We start from the raw sequence: 21,017 nt of genomic DNA on the forward strand, positions 1-21,017 counted from the left end.
AAACGATTCTTCTTTTTGATGCCTTTTTTTTTTAAATGGATGCAAGTGACAATCAGAAGTTGCCTCAAACTATCAGCGGCATTGAAACAGCAAAGCAAAATGTTGATCATATCCTTGTGGCGGCAGCACGGCAGAGCAGTGGTTAGCGCGTGTGCGGCACAGTTCTGAGGTCATGAGATCGAACCTCCTGTAAGGAGTTTGCATGTTCTCCCCGTGCTTGCGTGGGTTTCCTCCGGGCACTCCGGTTTCCTCCCACATTCCAAAAACATACATGTCAGGTGAATTGGTCGTTCCAAATTGTCCCTAGGTGGGAATGAGCGAGCGAATTGTCTGTCTCTGTGTGCCCTGTGATTGGCTGGGACCCATTTCAGGGTGTCCCCTGCCCACTGCCTGAAGATGGCTGGGATGGGCTCCAGCACCCCCGCGACCCTACTGAGGATAAGTGGTGCAGATAATAGATGGATGGATATGTTGTGGCGTTATTTTCTTTCTGTCCTCCAAGAAGTTGCCAAGACTGGACCAAATTCTAATATGATCCGATCAGAATCGACCTTTATTGACCTCACCCTACAATTAGGGTTGTGGTCTCATGATGTGGTTTAAAGACAGGGTTTTTCAAACTATTGTTTGGAACTAGGAATATGGGTTCAAATGATTTTTTAAAACTCGGTTTAAAGTTCAAATTAGTCACAAACCTGAACCCTGGGCTAAATCTAGGGTGGGTTAGGGGTTTTGGTGTCAAACCAGGGTTCACACTCTGGTGTTAATGTCAAATTTTGGGTCTAAAATCTAATCTAACTCCTACAGTCAGTTTAGGGTTTCAAATTAGGGATTTGGTCACAAAAAAAAGGTTTTAGCACACTGCTTGGGGTTTCAAACCTGGGGTTTGGAAATAGGAATAGGGGTTTAAAAACTGTTTTTAAACTCGGGTTAAAATTCTTATTAGGGTTTTAAAGTAGGGTTTTTCGTCTCAAACCCTATGGTTTTAATGTTGGGCTGAGGTCTCAAACTATGATTTTGAACACACATGGGGTTTCAAACGAGGCTTTGAAACGGGGAATGCGGGTTTGGATCCGGCTTTCAAGTTCTAATTAGGGTTTTAAAAGAATGGATTTTGTCTCAAACTAAACACTTAATTGAAACGGGGAGTAAATTCAAATCCAGCTTCTGTCTGAGTAGGATTTGGGTCTCAAACCTGGGTTTTAAAACAGAGAGGTTTACATCCAGCGTTGTTCTCCATTTAATTCAAAAATACATGACAAGCTGAAATTGTTTCAAGGCATGAAAACGAGGAAGCAAAATGTTGACGAGGTCTTTTGAGTCAGTTGTTTTCTGTCCAGCGAGTACTTGCGAGGACCAAACGGATCCGAATCTGCTCCAACCGCAACCGAAACCATCGTCCGTCGTTGCCTAGGAAGAAGCCGCGGTGCGTTGATAAGCCGCGGTGCGTTTCTAAGCCGCGTTTGCGCTCCTCGCCGGTCGCCCCGTCAGCCGTCGGCTTTGTCCTTGTGCGGCCCCATGAATTCGAGATTGTCCACGGGGATGTCCTTGTCCTTGATGGCTTGCTGCACGCAGCGTTGGTACAGGCGGAAGCTGTCCGCGCACGGTTCGGCGCCCCGCTCTCCTTTCAGGAACTTGTCGGCGAACCAGCGGTTGAAACATTGGTCGTACTCCCGCTTGAGCTCCGTGCACGCCTCGCCCACGCTGTTCATTCCCGTAAAATCGACTTAAAAATGAACAATAAGAGCTTGAATTGGACCGGGACCCTCCTTACGTCCTGTTTACCTTCCTTTTTAGCCGACGGTGTTCCAACTCTCGCGAGATCGACGTGACTGCGCTGTTTTCAACCCGTCTTCCAAATGGCAACGAACAATAAAATTTTAAAAAATAAGAGTCATTAAAGAAATTTTGGGTGGTTTTATCCGTGGTAATAAAAGATGCTTAGTGGGGGGTGAAATAAAAACTAGAAAAAGTCTTCCAAGCGGTTTCCCTTAGCTCTCGCGAGATCCACGGGAATATCTGCTGTTTTCCCTCCTACGCGGTTCGGGGCAATGAAAAAAAAACACTTTTCGTTTATCCAGAAATATATTTTAGTTTATTTAATTAAAAATAATGAAAGCCCTTGAGCAAGAAAAAAAAAAAGAAATATAATTGTTTTCTCCATAGTGTGGAACCGCTCTCGCGAGATCGGCGTGCTCCGCGCAGTTTCCATCCGTCTTCCAAGCGGTTCGGAACAATTAATATAACAGTTTTTAGTTTATTCATCAAACAAAATGTTTGAAGATAATTCCATAGTAATAAAGGGCGTTCAGGGAGGAAAAAACACAAGGAAAAAAAGTCTTTCAAGCGGTTGCCCGAGTTCTCGCGAGAGTGACGTGACCCCGGAAATCTCGCGATCACGCCAGGGGCTGCGCGAAAGGCGACTGCAAAACAAGGCGACTTTTAGGTGTTTTTCTCCTTCGGTTTCGTCCTACCGAACCAACCGCCAAAGGTACGTAGAACTCGCCGAACTCAATTGAGCTTCGACGTCTCGAAGCTCCCGTAAAGGTTCGTTGTGCGTCCGAGGCGACGTCTTGGCCTAGCGACTCGACCGAGCCTGCTAGCTGTTAGCTTAGCATCAGCACGTAATAACACGTCGAAGTCAAAGTTGTGTTTTTTCCTCCCCGACCTTGTGCATTTCCTCAAGATGTCCGACAGCGAGGACAGCGATTTCTCCGACAACCAGAGCGAGCGCAGTAGCGAAGGAGAAGCCGAAGAGGTGGAGAACGAGGTAGGCTACCGCTTATGTTGATGTCCACCATTCATACAACACCATCGTTGCAAACTTGAATTTTCTTAAAACCCGAAAAATCATTTGCAAAATGCAGTTCATTACAGAAAATCACACTTGAGCAATTTGTCAAATTTGATCAGGCCAGTCCAGAGAGTTTCAAATTGAAAGTTTATTAAATTGCCCCTTCTGCCACTGTGAATATGCACAATTGCACATATTCAATAGATAGATAGATAGATACTTTATTCAAATATGCTGTTTTCCAACGTTTACCTTTTTGCACATTTTTACTTTTTAATTTGTTTTACTTGCACTGTAAGGATATACCCGTCAATTTTGTTATAAATGGTAAAATGGTTTTCTATAGCCCTTTTCAAGTCAATGAAGACTTCTCAAAGCGCTTTACAATGTGCTTCATACTTACCCATTCACACACACACTCACACCAATAGCGGCCATGCAATGCGCCGACCTGCTTATTGGGGTCATTAGGGATTCAGTGTCTTGGCCAAGGACACTTCGACATTAACGTCAACTTGAAAAAGATTTGAAATGAAATCAAAAAAGAAAAACTGCTAGCGTGGGTTTACTTGTATAATGCTAGTAAACTTTTAAATACAAGATCTCTGTTATGGAAAAAGCTTTTTACATTGCCTATTTTATTTTACTGTAGACCTTTGGGTGATTGGGCTGGTAAAAATTCTTTATCAGGAAAAGGTCTGGCTTTTAAACTAAAGTTTGACATTTGGAATAAGTGTTAAAATCCAGCTGTCATTCTAAAGTTTAGGTTCAAATCGGGGTTTAAAAAGTAGTGTTTTGGTTTTAAATCCCAAACCATGGGGTTTAGATGAACTCTAGTGTCAATGTTATATAGTAGAGTTTTGATGTCAAAGTAAGATTTTAAAATAAACAAGAGAGGGTTTAAAAACTTAGACTAAGGTGTCATATCCAGTTTTCAATCTAAAGTTAGCTTAAGTATTAGGCTTATAAATTAGGGTTTTGGTATCGAAACCTAACCCTTTGTAGGGTTTTGGTGTCGAACGAGGTTTTTAAAATAAGAATCCGGTTTCACACTTCTGGGAATCGGTGACAATAAAAATGTTTCAACTCAAATCCAGTTCTTCATCTCAAGTTAAGGTTTTGCCCCCGACCCCTAAATCCAACTCATTCAAAACATTATTTTTAATCGGTGATATTTGAACAAAAGTGAGCAAATTCATCAGTCCCCAAACGTTTGTTGATACAGTTTTGGTACTTCTATGAATGAAAACTCGAACAGCCTTTTGCAGAGTACGTCAAGAGTTCTCCCATTTCTATCCAGGAGGAGCCGGCCAGTCCCGTGGGTAGCGACAAGGTAGCAGAGGAGGAGGGCGAAGATCTGGATGACGAGTACGATGAAGAGGAGGAGGAAGACGACGAGGATCGTCCTCGCAAGAAGCCGCGTCACGGAGGCTTCATCCTGGACGAAGCTGGTACGAGATCTTTTTTGGGGGGGCGGTTAAGAAAATGTTCGCACGCGAGCTACTTGTTTTTGTGACGTTGCATTTTTCTCGCTGCAGATGTGGACGATGAGTACGAGGATGAAGAAGACCAGTGGGAGGAAGGAGCTGAGGACATCCTGGACAAAGGTGAGAATGTCTGCTCTGTTCTTCTCTCAGCAAGCTTGCGTTGCGGACCGCCTGATAGTTTTTTTTTTTTTTTTTTGCCCCCCTCGCAACTTCTACCATTTGGTACCTTGATCTTTATCGGCGACTTTGGTCTTGCCCAGAAGAGGCTGAAGGTAAGTGTCAAATCAAGTCAAGTCCTGTTCATGTGTGGATTTCATTGTCATGACAACGGCCTGTTTCCAGTGCCTAACATCGACCACGTCGTCCTGGATGAAGACCATTCGGGTTCCAGAAGGCTGCAAAACCTTTGGAGGTTCGGAACCGCGGCTTTCATGTCAAATCATTTCGATCTACACCGAGTTCAATAGAAATGATCTTCATTGTAACGTGGCATGCAAAACAAAATTTAAGTGCCAACCTGATGGTGCAAGAACATTTGCAACAATATAAAACATCAACGTTTCAAATAATAGGCTGTGGGTACTATTATAAGTATTAAACCTAATATTGAATGTAAAATGAAAAATGAATGGGGTTTTAAAGTAGGGTTTTGTGTCAAACCCTATCCTACCACTAAGCCTAGGGTAAGGGTCTTACAGTCAAGTTTTTTTTTTTTGTCAAACTAGGGTTTTAAAACTCAGGGGTTCAAACTAGGGTTTGAAATGGGATTCAAGTTGGGGTTTAAAAGTAGGGATTTGGTGTTAAACTAACGTTTTAAAACCTAGGGATGGTATCAAGCTAGGGTTTAAAACTGGGAAGAGGGTTTTAAACCTATTTTTTTAACATTAGTTAGGGGCAGCAGGCGGAGGTAGAGTGACTGCGAGGTAGCAGGTTCGATTCTGGGTTCCTCCGAGTTAACTGTCGAAGTGTCCTCAGGCAAGACACTGAACCCTTAATGCAGCCGATAAGCATGTAGGCTTTGCATGGCTGACACTCTCGGTGTGTGTGTGAGTGGGTAAGTGTGGAATACATTGTAAAGTGCTTTAGGGAGCTCTCAGTGACTTGAAAAGTGTTATTTAAATGCAGTCCATTTACCCTTCTAATTAGGGTTTTAAAATGGTGTTATGGTCTCAAACCCTCGGGTTAAGCTTTTAAGGAAGGGTTTTGGGAGTAAACAATTTTAGACCAGAGCGTTTCCTAATATGATTAAGGTGTTTGAGCAATATGAATGACTGATGTAAAATTCCAAATTTGGGTATATTTGATGTAGTTTTCAATCAAGTGTTGCTGTTTCTCATGTTCAGGGACTCTCGCGAGGAGGCCCTGGGTGAATACTACATGAGGAAGTATGCCAAGTCATCTGGAGGAGAGCAGTGAGTTTTCTTTTCTTTGTCTGATATGCTTTTCAAAGGTTTCGGATGCTCTCGACACATTCTTGACATTCCCTCTCGTGCCGAGCAGCTTCTCAGGAGGCTCAGAAGAGCTCTCGGACGACATCACGCAGCAGCAACTACTTCCCGGCGTCAAGTATGTTCATACTTCCCGGCTCCGACAGTTCCTACTCTTGTTTTAACTCTTTGACTACGTTTGTTAATTTTAGGGATCCCAATTTATGGACTGTCAAGTGCAAGGTGAGATAAGTGAATGTGTATGCACACCCGCACACTTGCTGATGCTTTCTGTCTTCTCAGATTGGAGAAGAGAGGGCCACCGCCATCGCGCTGATGAGGAAGTTCATTGCCTATCAGTTCACCGACACGGTAAGAAGTTTGTCTCAGCGCTGCCTTCTGATTGGCTGCACTGGCTTTTGGGAAATGCACTTTTGTGAAGGGTGAATGATTTCCAAACTAGATTCCTTCCTTCCTTATACAGATTTCTGTCCATTGTGTGAATCCATAACTTGTTCCCCAACCCTCCGCAGCCTCTCCAGATCAAGTCGGTGGTGGCCCCGGACCACGTGAAGGGCTACATCTACGTGGAGTCCTACAAGCAGACTCACGTCAAATCCGCCATCGAAGGCATCGGAAACCTTCGCATGGGCTTATGGAACCAGCAGATGGTTCCCATCAAGGAGATGACGGACGTGCTCAAGGTGGTCAAAGAGGTCACCAACCTGAAGCCCAAATCCTGGGTCAGGCTCAAGCGAGGCTTGTACAAAGACGACATCGCGCAGGTAAGGTCTTTTTTCAAGTGGACGAGTCATTCAGATGAGGATTGTTTGAAATGTTTTTTTTTTCCCAGGTGGACTATGTTGAGCCTAGCCAAAACACCATTTCGCTGAAAATGATCCCTCGCATCGAACTGGATCGCATCAAAGCCAAAATGAGCTTGGTACGCCAGCGCCACACTCGGGTGCCCACACACGAAGCAAACATTTCAGCAGTTTGTCGTCTTTTTTTGTCTCCAGAAAGACTGGTATGCCAAGAGAAAGAAGTTCAAGAGGCCACCACAGAGACTGTTTGACGCAGAAAAAATCAGGTAGGGCACCAAGAAAAGGTCTCGCGTCCATCCGGGTTACATTCCTGTTTTCCATCGACAGGTCGCTCGGAGGGGAGGTCAGTCACGACGGCGACTTCATGATCTTTGAGTCCAATCGCTACAGTCGCAAGGGATTCCTGTTTAAGAGCTTCGCCATGTCGGCAGTGGTGAGTGAGGGAGTCCTCTGTATGGCACGATCGAAGTTCAAAAACACTCGCTTGCGTGCGATCGAGTTACCCGAGAGCTTTTTAAAATGAAGCCGAGGCTACGTTGAAATCAAACCTTAAACTTTCCTGGATCGTCCATTTTCATACATGTGAAATCACGCTCTCTCCCAGATCACGGACGGCGTGAAGCCCACACTGTCTGAGCTGGAGAAGTTCGAAGACCAGCCGGAAGGCATCGACTTGGAGGTGGTCACCGAGTCAGGTCCGCACCGGGACGCTTTGATTCGGGATCATCGGCTCGCGGAGTGTCAATCTGTTGACGTGCGTTTTTGCAGGCAAGGAGCGCGAACACAACCTGCAGGCGGGTGACAACGTGGAGGTGTGCGAGGGGGAATTGATCAACCTGCAGGGAAAGATTCTCAGCGTGGACGGCAACAAGATCACCATCATGCCCAAACACGAAGACCTCAAGGTAATCGCGGTGGAAATGTTATGACCGGCGAGTCTCTGATGAAGGTCTCTCCTGCGCGCAGGACCCTCTGGAGTTCCCGGCTCAAGAGTTGAAGAAATACTTCCGCATGGGCGACCACGTCAAAGTGATTGCCGGCCGATACGAAGGCGACACGGGCCTCATCGTCCGCGTGGAGGAAAACTTTGTCATCCTCTTCTCGGACCTCACCATGCACGAGGTAGATGCTCCGTCGCCGCCGCTCGCCGTTTGCTTTCACGGTTGACTCGATCCAACTGTTTTGGGGGTTTCGCAGCTGAAGGTGCTGCCCAGAGATCTGCAGCTGTGCTCTGAGACGGCGTCGGGCGTGGACGCCGGGGGGCAGCACGAGTGGGGGGAGCTGGTCCAGCTGGACCCGCAGACGGTGGGCGTCATCGTGCGGCTAGAGAGGGAAACCTTTCAGGTAAGCGCTAGACACCTCTTCCCTTGGACCACGTCTTTTTAAGACGGACCGGGATGTTCCTCATGAGAATTCTTTCGGGGCAGGTGTTGAACATGCACGGCAAAGTGCTGACGGTGCGCCACCAGGCGGTCAACCGCAAGAAGGACAACCGCTTTGCCGTGGCCCTGGACTCGGAGCAGAACAACATCCACGTCAAGGACATCGTCAAGGTCATCGACGGGCCGCACTCTGTGAGGAGCCTCGGAAATCGCCGGAGTTTTACGAATCGTTTTTGTCACGTTGGAGATCACGTCAGGGGTTTTTGTGCGGCCGCAGGGGCGCGAAGGAGAAATCCGCCATCTTTTCCGAGGATTCGCCTTTCTGCACTGTAAGAAGCTGGTGGAGAACGGAGGGATGTTTGTCTGCAAGACTCGCCACCTGGTCTTGGCCGGGGGCTCCAAGGTGATGTTTTTTGATTTTGATGCAAAGAAAAGTCATCGAAGAGACGTGAATGAGGATGTGTCGTTTCTGGGGTCACGGAAGTCTAGAAGGGACCGTGTGCTCAGTTTTTTGGGGTTTCTATTTGTCCGTGTATGACGGATGAATCCATCCTTTGCGTGGAAAGTATTTTGAAATATGTTACACCAACAAGTTCTTTGCTATCAAGGTAACATTTGCAATAGAAAAACGTTTATAGAAAAATAACTGTTTCCCCAATGAATTGCTGCAAGCACTACCTAAAAACAAAGTATCACAGCCCTGCATTTACATGTGTCACCTAGCAAAAATTATGGGAAAAAAAATCAATTTCATGACATGTGTAATAAGTACCTGATTTCCTGCTAGTTGCCTGAACATAAACACCATTATCCAAAATTCGCTCATGTAACAGATAAATGCCGTTTTGTTGGGAAATCCGTTCTCCCTGTTGCAGTTTATCACAATACAAATGGCTCTCGTGGCAGCATTTATGTTCTCGCGCCATCCTGTCCAACGTCTTTGTTTTGATTGAATTTTCCATTGGTTTGGAGTCTGTCAACATGCACATACTTGCACGTGCGTCATTAACGAGAGCATTAGAGGCTGCAATCATGTCACGAGCCGGAGGTGGTGGCCCAGAGTAAAAAACCTCTTTTAACATAGAATCGAAATCATTTCTTGTTGTCGGAACATTCTACACTGGATTTCAATATGCATGAATATATTTGTTGACTGCGCTCATCCGATGCTCGGTTTTGACGTCGCCACTGTTTTCCAGCCCCGAGACGTGACCAACTTCACGGTGGGTGGCTTTGCACCCATGAGCCCGCGCATCAGCAGTCCCATGCATCATGGCGGCGGCGGCGGTAAGTGCCACTTTCGGCCCCTTTTGTCGGACGGGTCGCCGCGTTTGACGGCGGTTTTGGCGTCTTCCCGGCAGGCGGACAGCAGCGCGGTGGGGGCGGAGGCGGCATGGGGCGGGGACGAGGACGCCGGGACAACGAGCTGATTGGTCAGACGGTCCGGATCTCGCAGGGTCCATACAAAGGTGATATTTTGGGGGGTCCGGGTAACTTCATGGTTCAGGCGACCTTCATCGGTAGATTGTATGGTAGATTCATGATCCCAACCCAGATTTTTAAAACTATTTAAAACTATTTAATGAGCTACCTTTTTTTCTAAGGTTTGTTTCCTCATAATGAATAAACGCATGGTCTTTATGGCATTATAACATAAATTGCAGGGTTTCTCCTTTCGATGCAAGAAGCGATGTAGTTTTTCTTAAAAGCAAGGGATTCAAACTCATTTGACAGTAGAAAAACCACAGAACCGGTACATTAATGGCATAAAAGGCTCCCTATTAAATAAGGAATATGATTCAGGTTGTAACGTTCATTTCTTAAACAATTATTGTCATTTCCACCACAGTTAATTTAACTCATGGAAACGTATGCCAACTGGAAAGACAAAAATAGCACACCACCACTCATCTAAGTGCAATGATTGATATAAAAGAGATTTTTAATTTTTTTAAATGAAGATATTTACCTGCATTTGGGAACTTTGCTGTTAAACTGTATACATATATTATAGAAAGGAGCTTAAGCTTATTCAAACTTCTGCAAAGACACCCAGGTGCTATTGAGTCATTTTCTATTTTTCAATCCAGGTGTTACCTGATCATTTCCATTACCAAGGCTAGAAAGCTTAGTTTATAGCAAATGTTGCATTTAAGAGACATCTTATTGCTTTAAACGTTTGTAAAATAACGTTGGGGCGGTTTGTTTCCCCAAATGTTGATGAATGTGAATTTCCCTACGGGAATGAATAAAGTATCTATCTATCTATCTCTATCTAAATGGTACTCAGCAAATACAACCGCAGTGGATGGCTGGTGTTGTGAATGACGCCTGGCTTTGGCGACACCATGTGGACATATTTAAAACCGCAGGTCATTTTTCCCTCCTGCTTCTCTCAGCATTGTTTTGCAGGCCAAATCAAATCGGTCAGTGGGCTGTATGTCTGACACCCATCCATTTTTTTTCTCCCACCAGGTTATATCGGCGTGGTGAAGGACGCCACAGAGTCCACGGCCCGAGTGGAGCTCCACTCCACCTGTCAGACCATCTCGGTGGATCGACAGCGCCTGACCACCATGCAAGTGTTCCGTCTTTCGCTTTGCGATTGCCATCTTTTAATGCCACGGTGTTTGTTTGGTTGCAGGGGTGCCCAGAAACACAGCGGCATGACCTCCACCCACGGCCGCACGCCCATGTACGGCTCGGGCTCCAGGACGCCCATGTGCGGATCGCAGACGCCGCTGCATGACGGTGAGGCTGGGTTCTCGCTGCCGCAAAATCCCATTTTTTTGCACAAACGCTACCTGTATACGAACGGCACGCATCTGATCTTTTCTCTCGATTTCACACGCGGTCCTAAATCAGATACATATCTGATCTTTGGGAACGCGACTTCTGCGTGAACGATCGAGATGCGTTTATGCCATTTCTCCGGACAGACGTTGCTGCCGTTGCCCTACAAAACGCCAGTCGAATTCCTGGCTCTCTTTCTTCTTAATCTTCTCAAAATGATAAAGTTGTACATGTGTACCAGCTCCGGTAGAACAATCATTTAAAAATTGCTGGATAGGCTCCGCCTTTAACATCCATGATTACTTGTGCAAAGACTTGGCGCATCGCTTGTGACTTCTCTTCTGCGCATGCAAGACATTTGTGGCGTTGACACATGAGATCACATACAGGTCGTATTACGGTAGGTTCACACCGCAGGGAAATTGCATATTTTTTGCATGGATTTGATCTGTTAAAGACCGAGTGGCACGTATCGGCTATTTTAACACCAATCCCAGGCCACTTTTCACATGTGGTCTGCTGTTAACATCCATCAGTACTTCCGCAAACATGAGTGCATTGCACTTGACGTCACAGGACTTTTTCTGCGCATGCGGGACACTTTAATGGCGTTCACCCAGTAGAGGAAGTCGCATACAAGTTTCATTTAGCGGGAAACGATCTCGCAAAAACATCCGATTGTCTCAACTAGCCCAAAATGTCTTTTCTCTGATCCGATCGTTTTCTCTGGCGCAGGAAGCCGAACGCCTCACAGCGGCTCGCAAACGCCATTGCACGACGGCAGCAGGACGCCCGGGCAGAGCGGCGCCTGGGATCCCAGCAACCCCAACACCCCCTCCAGGTTCCGTCCCTTCACATTACTTGATCATAAGGACGGCGTTCGCGTTCGTCCGCTAACAGGTTTTCGGGCAAGCGTTTCGAGCAGAAGCCTGCCTTGGATTTAAAAATGTTGCAGAAGGGCCAGGTAGAGAGGGAAAACACGAGTGAATGATAATTTAGGGGGAGGTCTGCCAATTCAGTCTCAAATACGATACCGTGGCAATCCATGAGAGGTTTTATCGTCGCCCGGGCTGTCACCAGCAACTGTTTTAATATTCATATAATTATTCATTTTTATTTACATTTATGTGGAACATGATAATAAACCCAAGACAAAAATAGTACAATAAATATACATCTTTTATTGAACATACTTTGGATTTTTACAAAATAAATCAAAATGTATATTAAAGAACTTATTTTTCAGTTGACATAAATCCTTAAAAAAAACCTTTGGCCATTTTTGGGTGACAGGCAATATAAATAATCAAATCAAGTCAACATTTTTCTCCCTGAAAAGAAGTCAGCAGTCGAAGAGTAAATAAAACAAAAATGCATTTTTGAAGTACATTCAGTGGTAAACTGCAAACTCCTACAAAAACACTTAAGGAGTCTTATCAGTTTGAAAACAAGCGGTGATGTTTGTCATTTTAATGGTTTGTGCTTCGAACTGCATGCATTCCATTACAAACGGACACGTCGGGCACAGTCTCGAGCTTTCTTTCACAGCGAAATGTAGAAAATGTCGAATGCGTGTCCTCAAAGCCCAACTGACATGAACGTTACTTGAATCTTACTGAGGCGAGTCAGACTCTGGTTTAACTGTCGTCGTGGCGACGTGCTTTATATGATTTAAATGTTAGAGTGCATTTCCTTTATTGTTTTTAGCGTCTGTATCCAGGCTAAAATGCTATCAAACCTAACAAGTTTTGCTTTTTGTAAGTGTTGATGCCGTCATGTGACACCCTTTTGCACACGAGCGACTCGGCAGAGATTATCATCAAGTAAGATGCCTTACTCTGTTGAAAACTCGTGTCCGCTGACAATAGTCAACAATAGAATTCATCGTTGACTATTTTTATGGCAAGGTCAAGGAATTGCCGCAGCCCCGTTTGTAGATTGTACCGGACACAAAATTTCAAAAAGAATCCACGCGCGTTCCAACTCTGCCTATTTCGACCCGCAGGAACGAAGAGGAGTACGACTTTGGCTTTGACGACGAGCCCTCGCCTTCCCCCCAGGGGTACGGGGGGACCCCCAACCCTCAGACGCCCGGTTACCCTGAGGTCCCGTCCCCGCAGGTCAACAATCAGTACAACCCTCAGACGCCGGGGACGCCGGCCATGTGAGTACTTGACACGTTTGCTTTTCGATCGGAGCGCCGGTGGATAGCTTGTTAATCGCGTTGCCGCCAATATTGCGTGAACACCCGGAAAGAAACCCAAGAGAGCCGTCCCCAAAATAACTGCGGAAGCTTCTATCAATCGTTGAAACAAATCAAATATTTTGCTTTAATGGCTCTTTGAGGCAAAAAGGTTCCTGACCCCTGGTTTATATGGAATTTCAATAAACAGTATATGTTCACTGTTGAGACGCTTTATGGAGAAAACCCACACAACAAACTGTAAACACCAGACAAGCACACAGAGTAATTTGATTGGGTGAGCAGTATGAATGGGTTGATCTCTGCACGCATAGCACACCCCCTCTCTCTTGCATGTGCCCACTGTGCTAAACACTTACATGTTGAAAAAATGAAGGTCAAAGCATTAGCTCAGGAGGTGGAGCGCTCGTCTTGAGATCAAGAGATCGCAGGTTCGATTCCCGGCTCCTCCGTGTTGTATGTCGAAGTGTCCTCGGGCAAGACACTGAATTCCTAATGCCCCCAATAAGCAGGTTGGCGCCTCGCATGGCTGCACGGCTGCTATTGTTGTGTGAGTGTGTGTGTGAATGGGTAAGTGTGAAGCACATTGTAAAGTCTTCATTGACTGGAAAAGCGCAATAGAAATGCAGACCATTTACATTTACCATCATCATATCTTACAACATTCTAAACTTTAAATGTGGGATGTGTAGAATATTTTCTCTATTTAGTATGTGTTTACAATGCCCAATTGAATTTGAAGAGCCCTTATGTCAAAAGAATTCCACCACGCCTATGCTCGTGGCTTTCTGTGAGTGTAGCATGAAAACGGTGAGAGTAAGAAAGGGAGTGTTCCAAACGCCCAAAAAAGATTTTATTTTAAAACTATCAACTTTTCATCTCCTCGCAGGTACAACACAGAGCAGTATTCCCCCTACACTGCCCCCTCGCCCCAAGGCTCCTACCAGCCGAGTCCCAGTCCCCAGAGCTATCACCAGGTGGCGCCCTCGCCCGTAGGCTACCAGAACACGCACTCTCCGGCCAGCTACCACCCCACCCCGTCCCCGATGGCCTACCAGGTAATTCCGCGTTGCTCCCGACGCACGTCTGTGAGCTTTTTCCATATTTGCGCTCGGTCGAGATGGTTTTTCCTGAAATAGAGCTCGTGGCTAAATGCGCCGGACGCAATTGTGACCGACAGGCCAGCCCGAGTCCCAGCCCGGTGGGCTACAGCCCCATGACGCCCGGGGCCCCCTCCCCCGGCGGCTACAACCCCCACACGCCCGGCTCCAACATCGAGCAGGGCGGCAGCGATTGGGTGACCACCGACATCCTGGTGCGGGTCAAAGACTCCTTTGTGGACCTCGCGGGACAGACGGGCGTCATCAGGAGCGTCACGGTGAGGAACCGGCGGTTTTTTTTTTTTTTTTGCGTTGGTCTGTTGCCATGGTGACCCCCTCGAATACTTTCTCTAAAATGTGCAAAAAAAAAAAAGCTGGGTGTAGCCACTAAATGGCACCAACATCGTTTCGGGTTCACGTTGACATTGGCGACCACCTTATTATGACAGAGTAGTAGTGTTCATTTGAGCTGTGAAAAGTGACGGGTCCCGGGGACTGGCATGCTGATGATGATGATGTGATGTGATGCTCAAAAATCGATGGGTCCCAACAGAGATCTATGGCTCCCCAAAATTTAGTTTTATCCAGGTTGACATTGTAAATTGGCGAAAATATATATTATAAGTCTATATATTCATTCAGTTTTAATCAGCACAGTTTATTGGTTATACGAATCAGTTGTCACTTCAAGATTTTTCAGTTCACAACAATACTGTGCATTATACAAAATAATATTGCTGAAATAATTATATGAATCTATATTTGCATTCCGTTTTAATCATCACAGTTAATTGGTAATCCAAAGCAGTTATCACTTCAGATTTTTCAGTTCATATATCCTTCGTGGTTTGCTATCCCGCCACAGTTGTAATGCCTTCTCAAGGTCCAATTGTTTGGTAAGATGATCCTTCATAAGCTGGTGTTGTGTTGCTGGGTGCATGCATGCATCACAGAACATGTAGCCTCCATTATCATCCCTTTCATAGCGTAATCAGGAATATAATTTAATCCATTTTGGGTAAAAAAGTCCTTTTCTTGCTAGGAGTATTCATTTATATTCTTCGCTTCAACACACGTGTTTTCCTTGCCTCTGCGATCTTCCGAAGAACTTTTTTTTTTCGTGCCGGACTTATTGCCGTTGTTATCACTTTCTGCATTATGTTTCGACTTATTACGGACACTGAAGAAATGACCAATTTTGTGTTGATTTGCACCTAATCCTGTTTTTTCGGAGGCATACTTCTCTTTCACTCAACAACCGCCACAATAATGACGTGATCTCGAAGCAACGAAATCTCGTTTGCCGAGATTGGCGTGCGGGCAAAAACACAGATAAAAATGGCGGATCTGCCTGACGAAAAGTTTGGACAGCAGTAAATCTTTGTTTAAAAAATGTAATTGGGTAATAATGACAATTTTGTGTCAAAAAGGTTGTGTCCCGGGGACGCACGATGATTTGACACGATGCGTCCCCAGCAAAAATCCTGCGTCTAGGAAGCAGGGATGTGGACAAACGGGAATACCGAGGTATTAAACCCCGACCCAACCAGGGCCAGACCAATGAACTCGATCGAAGCAGACCCGAAAGAAATAATACTCCACCCGAGTCCTCACAACTAAAACAAAAGATTGCCCTTTGTAACGCCTCAATACTGCCGGTCTACCACCCAAAATCACCTTTTCTTGAGGCTTTGTAAAAGGCTGCTTTCAACCAGCAGATGGCACCACGTTAACATTTTCTCAATCTTTGCCTTTTGCAGGGAGGAATGTGTTCCGTTTTCATCAAAGAGTCGGATAAAGTGGTGAGCGTCAGCGGGGACCACTTGGAGCCCGTCACGCCCACCAAAAACGACAAGGTCAGTTTCACGAAATAGAAAAGCGTTTTAGCCAAGGAAATTTGTTTTTAGGTAGTTCAGTCATTAGCATGTCAATATTTTCATGGTACCATGGAGGCAAACCAATAGCATTTGATATGACGTCGACCAGTAAGCGACTTATGGACTTCTAGGCACTTTGTCACAGGAAACAATGCTTAACATGAATTTTCAACATTTGAGTTTGTAAAATAATTGGTTTTTGATGCGGGATGGAGAGCAAAATGCTGTACAGAGGGGTCAAAAAACATTCAGCAGTAAAGTGAAAATGTCTTTAAACAGGGTTGCGTATCCCAGTGATCTACTGGTTTGGAATGACTCTGGCAACAATAGTTTATTGATCCCCAATTTTATGTAGGCGTATCCTAATCAATCAAATGTACTATGTATAATTAAGTAAATGCTTTTACATTATTGGGTTATTCTAAATAAGTGTGAAGCACATTGTAAAGCGTTGGGGAGGTCTTCAATGACTTGAAAAACGCTATATCAATGCAAACCACTTACTTCAGACTACACGCCTTAATACTTCCTAATTGGCTAGAAAAGAGAAAATATTGGCGGATGAAATAAGTAATGCATGTAGTATTCGTGTGGACAATGACATACAAGTGCGACATTGAAAAACATTGCGTGCGACGGGAATCGGACCCGGGTCACAACAGCAAAACCGCTGGATTGCGACTGGTACGGATGATGCATGAAAAGGTGTTACATCTTATTTATCTTAGGATAAATGACTGTGTTTTCCAATCTTGAATACAGGGGTCTTGAAGGCTTTTTGTTAATAGTAAAAAAAAAGGGCATTTCTTAAATAACCCGTTATTATTAGGGTCATTATTTGGAAGTGAGTTCAAATGTACTCTGTCAACCACTAAAAGACCATTTTACTAGAAAATTCCTATGACCCAGCAGAACAGGTCTCAGTGGGCACCACGTCGGTGACCTCTTTCCGGGATGTTTGTTAAAATAGTGTGGCGACGAGATCAAATCTGCCTTTTTGAACGTCATCTGCATCACTAGTGGCAAGGTGTCGGTGCCCTCACGGCAGTGACCCGGGTTCGATTTTCATTGCATAGAGTTTGGTCTGTGACATTTTTGGGCGCCTCTCATCGTACTGATTTATAAAAAGCTACACACAAATATGATGTCGTTTCTACATAGTGTATGACAAATCGGGTGCTCCTAATAGTGCTGAAAATGCAGTCGTTAAAGTCCATTTTTTGGTGTATTCGTGTAGACTTATTGTTGTATGGCGTTTTTAGGTGAAGGTGATCTTGGGCGAGCACCGAGAGGCCACGGGAACGCTTTTGAGCATCGACGGCGACGACGGAATTGTGCGCAAAGTACTCGACAACCAGCTCATGATCCTCAATTTGAGGTTTTTGGGCTGTCTCGGCCACTGAGACCCCCTCCCCAAATTCACCTTTTACTACAAATAATTGTTTTTTTTGTTTATCGTTAGTCCCGTTTTCGTTACTTCATCGACTCAATAAAGTGTCTTGCAACATGAATTTTGTGTTCTTTTGCTAAAAAAAAGCGCAAATTGCGTCCTTTTTAATCCGGCTCGGCGTTCAAAAATCGGAAATATGTCAATCTAATAGTAAAATTACTACCACGCAGGAAAAAGTTGATTGTTCCTGTGTGTCTGCAACAGAAATGTTACAACAAAATACTACAGTAAAATTATAAAAATAATAAATTGGGTGCACAAAAACAAGGATAACACTTTAGTACAAAAAAATACAATACTGCAAATCTATCGAATTTAGTGCTTAAAAACAGACCGAGTACATTATTTTGCTTTAATCCTGAAAAAAATGTCATACGACAGAAATGCTACAAAAATCCTTGTAATATATTTATACATAAATACTACAATGGAAATACTACAAAATACAGTAGTACTTAAGAAAATGTACAAAGATACTGCAGAATACAAAAAATGAGACATGAATTTTAGCGCTTAAAAAAACAGACCTGCTCTCTTACTTTGCTTCTAATCTGAAAAGTAATACTAAAATGTAATACGACAGTCAAACTAGAAAACTACATTAATACTGTAAAACAAAAACGTGACTAGATAAATACTTCTATGGAGATACAACTTATACTATAAAATACTTGCATTAATTACAACATACTCCCGCAGTCTCATCTCATCTCATTAGCCGTACCGCTTATCCTCATTAGGGTCGCGGGGGGGGGGCTGGAGCCCATCCCAGCCATCTCCGGGCAGTGGGCAGGGGACACCCTGAACTGGTTGCCAGCCAATTGCAGGGCACACAGGGACAGACAACTCATTCTTCTTAAATACTACAAAAGCTTTTGATTCTTACCGTTGTTTGATATCATTGATTTCATTCTGTGTACAGCCACGAAAGGCTCTTCAAAATAAAAGCTATTGTTATGATTAAAACTAAATATCAAATTGACGTTAAGCTGCAGTGACATCTTTCGACTCGGAAAGGAACTGCAGCACGTGAAAGGTAGTCGTCCTATTTTTCTATAACTCAAAAAACAATTCAATTTATTTTCTCAAGTGTACAAATTAAATTTTCACTCGATAATATTAAAACAATAACAAAAGTGCGTACTGAATTCAGGAACGAGACTGTAATTTTGTAGATCAGCCACTAGAGGACAGTAAACACAAAGAAGAGCGACATTGGTATGAAATGGAAAAAAACAAGTGCATTATTTAGCGCCTCTTAGCGTTAACGAAACTTTTGACTATTGCTTTGAATAATAAGCAAAAAAAAACGTGATCTTTCTAAAGGTGGCGCATAAATCAAGAAATCTTTATGAAAAGAGTCTCACTGGAAGGGAGCAGACATCAATGTCGGCCATCTTGCGTCTAAGGGTACCCCAAAAACAAGTCATGTTTGTTTACTTTATCACAAGAGGTCTCAAAGGGCGGCGCATAGCACAGATTATTGCACACTGCTTTTTCTCTTTTTTCTCTCCCTTTCTCTAAACTTCTACTAACTTGTCACTATGTTTATTACTAGCAATTATAAGAAGTTAAGTCAATTTCCTGGAAAGTCACAATGACCTGTCTATTGACTACTCGGCGGTTCTCAGGGGGCCACCCGTTGGAGACCCCTCTTCTAGGCTTATGTCTCCCTTTTGTTCGTTCGATATGTTTCTAAACCGATTTTTTCAACAAATTGCGTTTGAAAGCTTCAGAATGTAGTGGTATTTTTTGTATTTTAGTCGCAATATTTCTGTAAGTAGTATTTCTGTATAATATTATTACGGTATTTTTGTAGTATTTCTGAGGAAGTATTTTCCTAGTAGTCATGTTTTCATATAAGTATTTTTGCAGTATTTCTTTAGTACGTTTTTAATAGTTCTGTTGTTGTATTTTTGTAGTATTTCTGATGTAAAATTTCAGTAGTCGTATTTTGTGTTACAGGGACAATGCGGACAAAATTGGCACCCAAAATACATGTTTTTTTTAATTAGTAGTACAATATTGACTATTGTATATATCATCTTTATGATTTGACCATTTTTGTGAGGCAAGTCAGGTGAAAAAGCCCGGGGGGCTGCGTGTGGCCCTCGGGCCATGGTTTTCCCACACCGTTCCCGGGGAATACCGGGTACGAGAGCTGAAGACGGGAGGATGGAGGGGAAAAGAGGGGAAGGAACTCAAACGTTTGTCAAGAGGAGGAAAAACTCCGAGCTCGATTTGGTTTCCTGTAGAGAGACTCGAGCGGAAACGGGAAGCGGATGCCGGTGCGATTCCCTCACGCGCGCAAATAGGCTTCGGGGGTCAAAAGTGAGCAGGAAGTCGTTTCCTTCTCACTCAGCATTTGGCTAACCCGCAGGCCAGCCAACAACGACAGCCCGAATACTACGACACAATACTACCAAAATAGGACACAATGACAGCCAAACTCGAAATCAAATGCAGTGCTTAAAAACAGGGACCCGATATATTCATTTCTTTTCATACAAAAATACTACTACAGTCATTCTATAATTTGAAAATACTACGGAAATAATACTTAAAACTCCTATGGAAATACTTCATTATACACTTCTGCAAAAATATCTATACTATAATACTTTGACACTACAAAAAAATACTTAAAATATACTATAAAAATACTACTGCAGAAAAACAAAACCACAGTAATACTAAAGAAAATACTACAAAAATACCACCACAGGAAGAATCTAGTACCAAAATACTACGAACAGATATACCACAGAAATTCCATCCATCCATCTATTATCTGCACCGCTTATCCTCAGTAGGGTCGCGGGGGTGCCGGAGCCCATCCCAGCTATGCTTCAGATAGTGGGCAGAGGACACCCGGGACAATTGAAACCGGCCAATTAACCCGACATGCATGTTTTGGGAATGTGGGAGGAAACCCAGGCAAGCACAGGAAGAACATGCAAACTCCACACAGTTCAATCTCATAACCTCAGAACTGTGCCGCACATGCGCTAACCACTGCACCGCATTACAGAAATTCTTATGGAAATAGTGTGAAATACTAATAAAGGAAGGCAGCACAGCGGCGCAGTGGTTAGCGCGTGTGCGGCACAGTTTATGTCTTGGGAACCTCCTGAGTGGGTTCAAATCCAGCTCCCGGCCTTACTGGTTAGTATGTCAAAAATGTCGAAAAACCACAAAGGGGTTAGTATGTCGAAAACGTCGAAAAAACACAAAGGGGTTAGTATGTCGAAAACGTCGAAAAAACACAAAGGGGTTAGTATGTCGAAAACGGCGATAAAACACAAAGGGGTTAGTATGTCGAAAATATCGAAAAAACACAAAGGGGTTAGTATGTCGAAAACGGCGATAAAACACAAAGGGGTTAGTATGTCGAAAACGTCGAAAAAACACAAAGGGGTTAGTATGTCGAAAACGTCGAAAAAACACAAAGGGGTTAGTATGTCGAAAATGTCGAAAAAACACAAAGGGGTTAGTATGTCGAAAATATCGAAAAAACACAAAGGGGTTAGTATGTCGAAAACGGCGATAAAACACAAAGGGGTTAGTATGTCGAAAACGTCGAAAAAACACAAAGGGGTTAGTATGTCGAAAACGTCGAAAAAACACAAAGGGGTTAGTATGTCGAAAATGTCGAAAAAACACAAAGGGGTTAGTATGTC

General features: G+C 44.0%; 2 protein-coding genes across 2 annotated transcripts; one reads left to right on the top strand and one right to left on the bottom strand.

The window, feature by feature from the left end:
• Positions 1 to 1,222: 1,222 nt before the first annotated feature.
• Positions 1,223 to 1,821, bottom strand: triap1 (TP53 regulated inhibitor of apoptosis 1). Its single transcript, XM_088345940.1, has one exon. The coding sequence runs from the start codon at positions 1,710 to 1,712 to the stop codon at positions 1,488 to 1,490; it is 225 nt and encodes a 74-aa protein (XP_088202066.1). The 5' UTR covers positions 1,713 to 1,821; the 3' UTR covers positions 1,223 to 1,487.
• Positions 1,822 to 2,345: 524 nt separating this feature from the next.
• Positions 2,346 to 17,398, top strand: supt5h (SPT5 homolog, DSIF elongation factor subunit). Its single transcript, XM_088345941.1, has 30 exons — positions 2,346 to 2,491; positions 2,687 to 2,770; positions 4,095 to 4,245; positions 4,333 to 4,401; positions 4,542 to 4,553; positions 4,624 to 4,693; positions 5,625 to 5,693; positions 5,782 to 5,847; positions 5,921 to 5,951; positions 6,012 to 6,080; positions 6,242 to 6,493; positions 6,562 to 6,651; positions 6,728 to 6,798; positions 6,860 to 6,965; positions 7,137 to 7,227; positions 7,301 to 7,437; positions 7,499 to 7,654; positions 7,730 to 7,876; positions 7,960 to 8,106; positions 8,192 to 8,317; positions 9,114 to 9,201; positions 9,276 to 9,383; positions 10,390 to 10,492; positions 10,559 to 10,665; positions 11,443 to 11,548; positions 12,713 to 12,871; positions 13,800 to 13,968; positions 14,091 to 14,288; positions 15,771 to 15,866; positions 17,150 to 17,398. The coding sequence occupies exons 2-30, from the start codon at positions 2,687 to 2,689 to the stop codon at positions 17,288 to 17,290; spliced, it is 3,219 nt and encodes a 1,072-aa protein (XP_088202067.1). The 5' UTR covers positions 2,346 to 2,491; the 3' UTR covers positions 17,291 to 17,398.
• The last annotated feature ends 3,619 nt before the right edge of the window (positions 17,399 to 21,017 follow it).

Source organism: Urocampus carinirostris, chromosome 10 (assembly GCF_059441175.1).
Source record: "Urocampus carinirostris isolate Australia breed hairy pipefish chromosome 10, RoL_Ucar_1.0, whole genome shotgun sequence".
Taxonomy (NCBI): Eukaryota; Metazoa; Chordata; class Actinopteri; order Syngnathiformes; family Syngnathidae; genus Urocampus; species Urocampus carinirostris.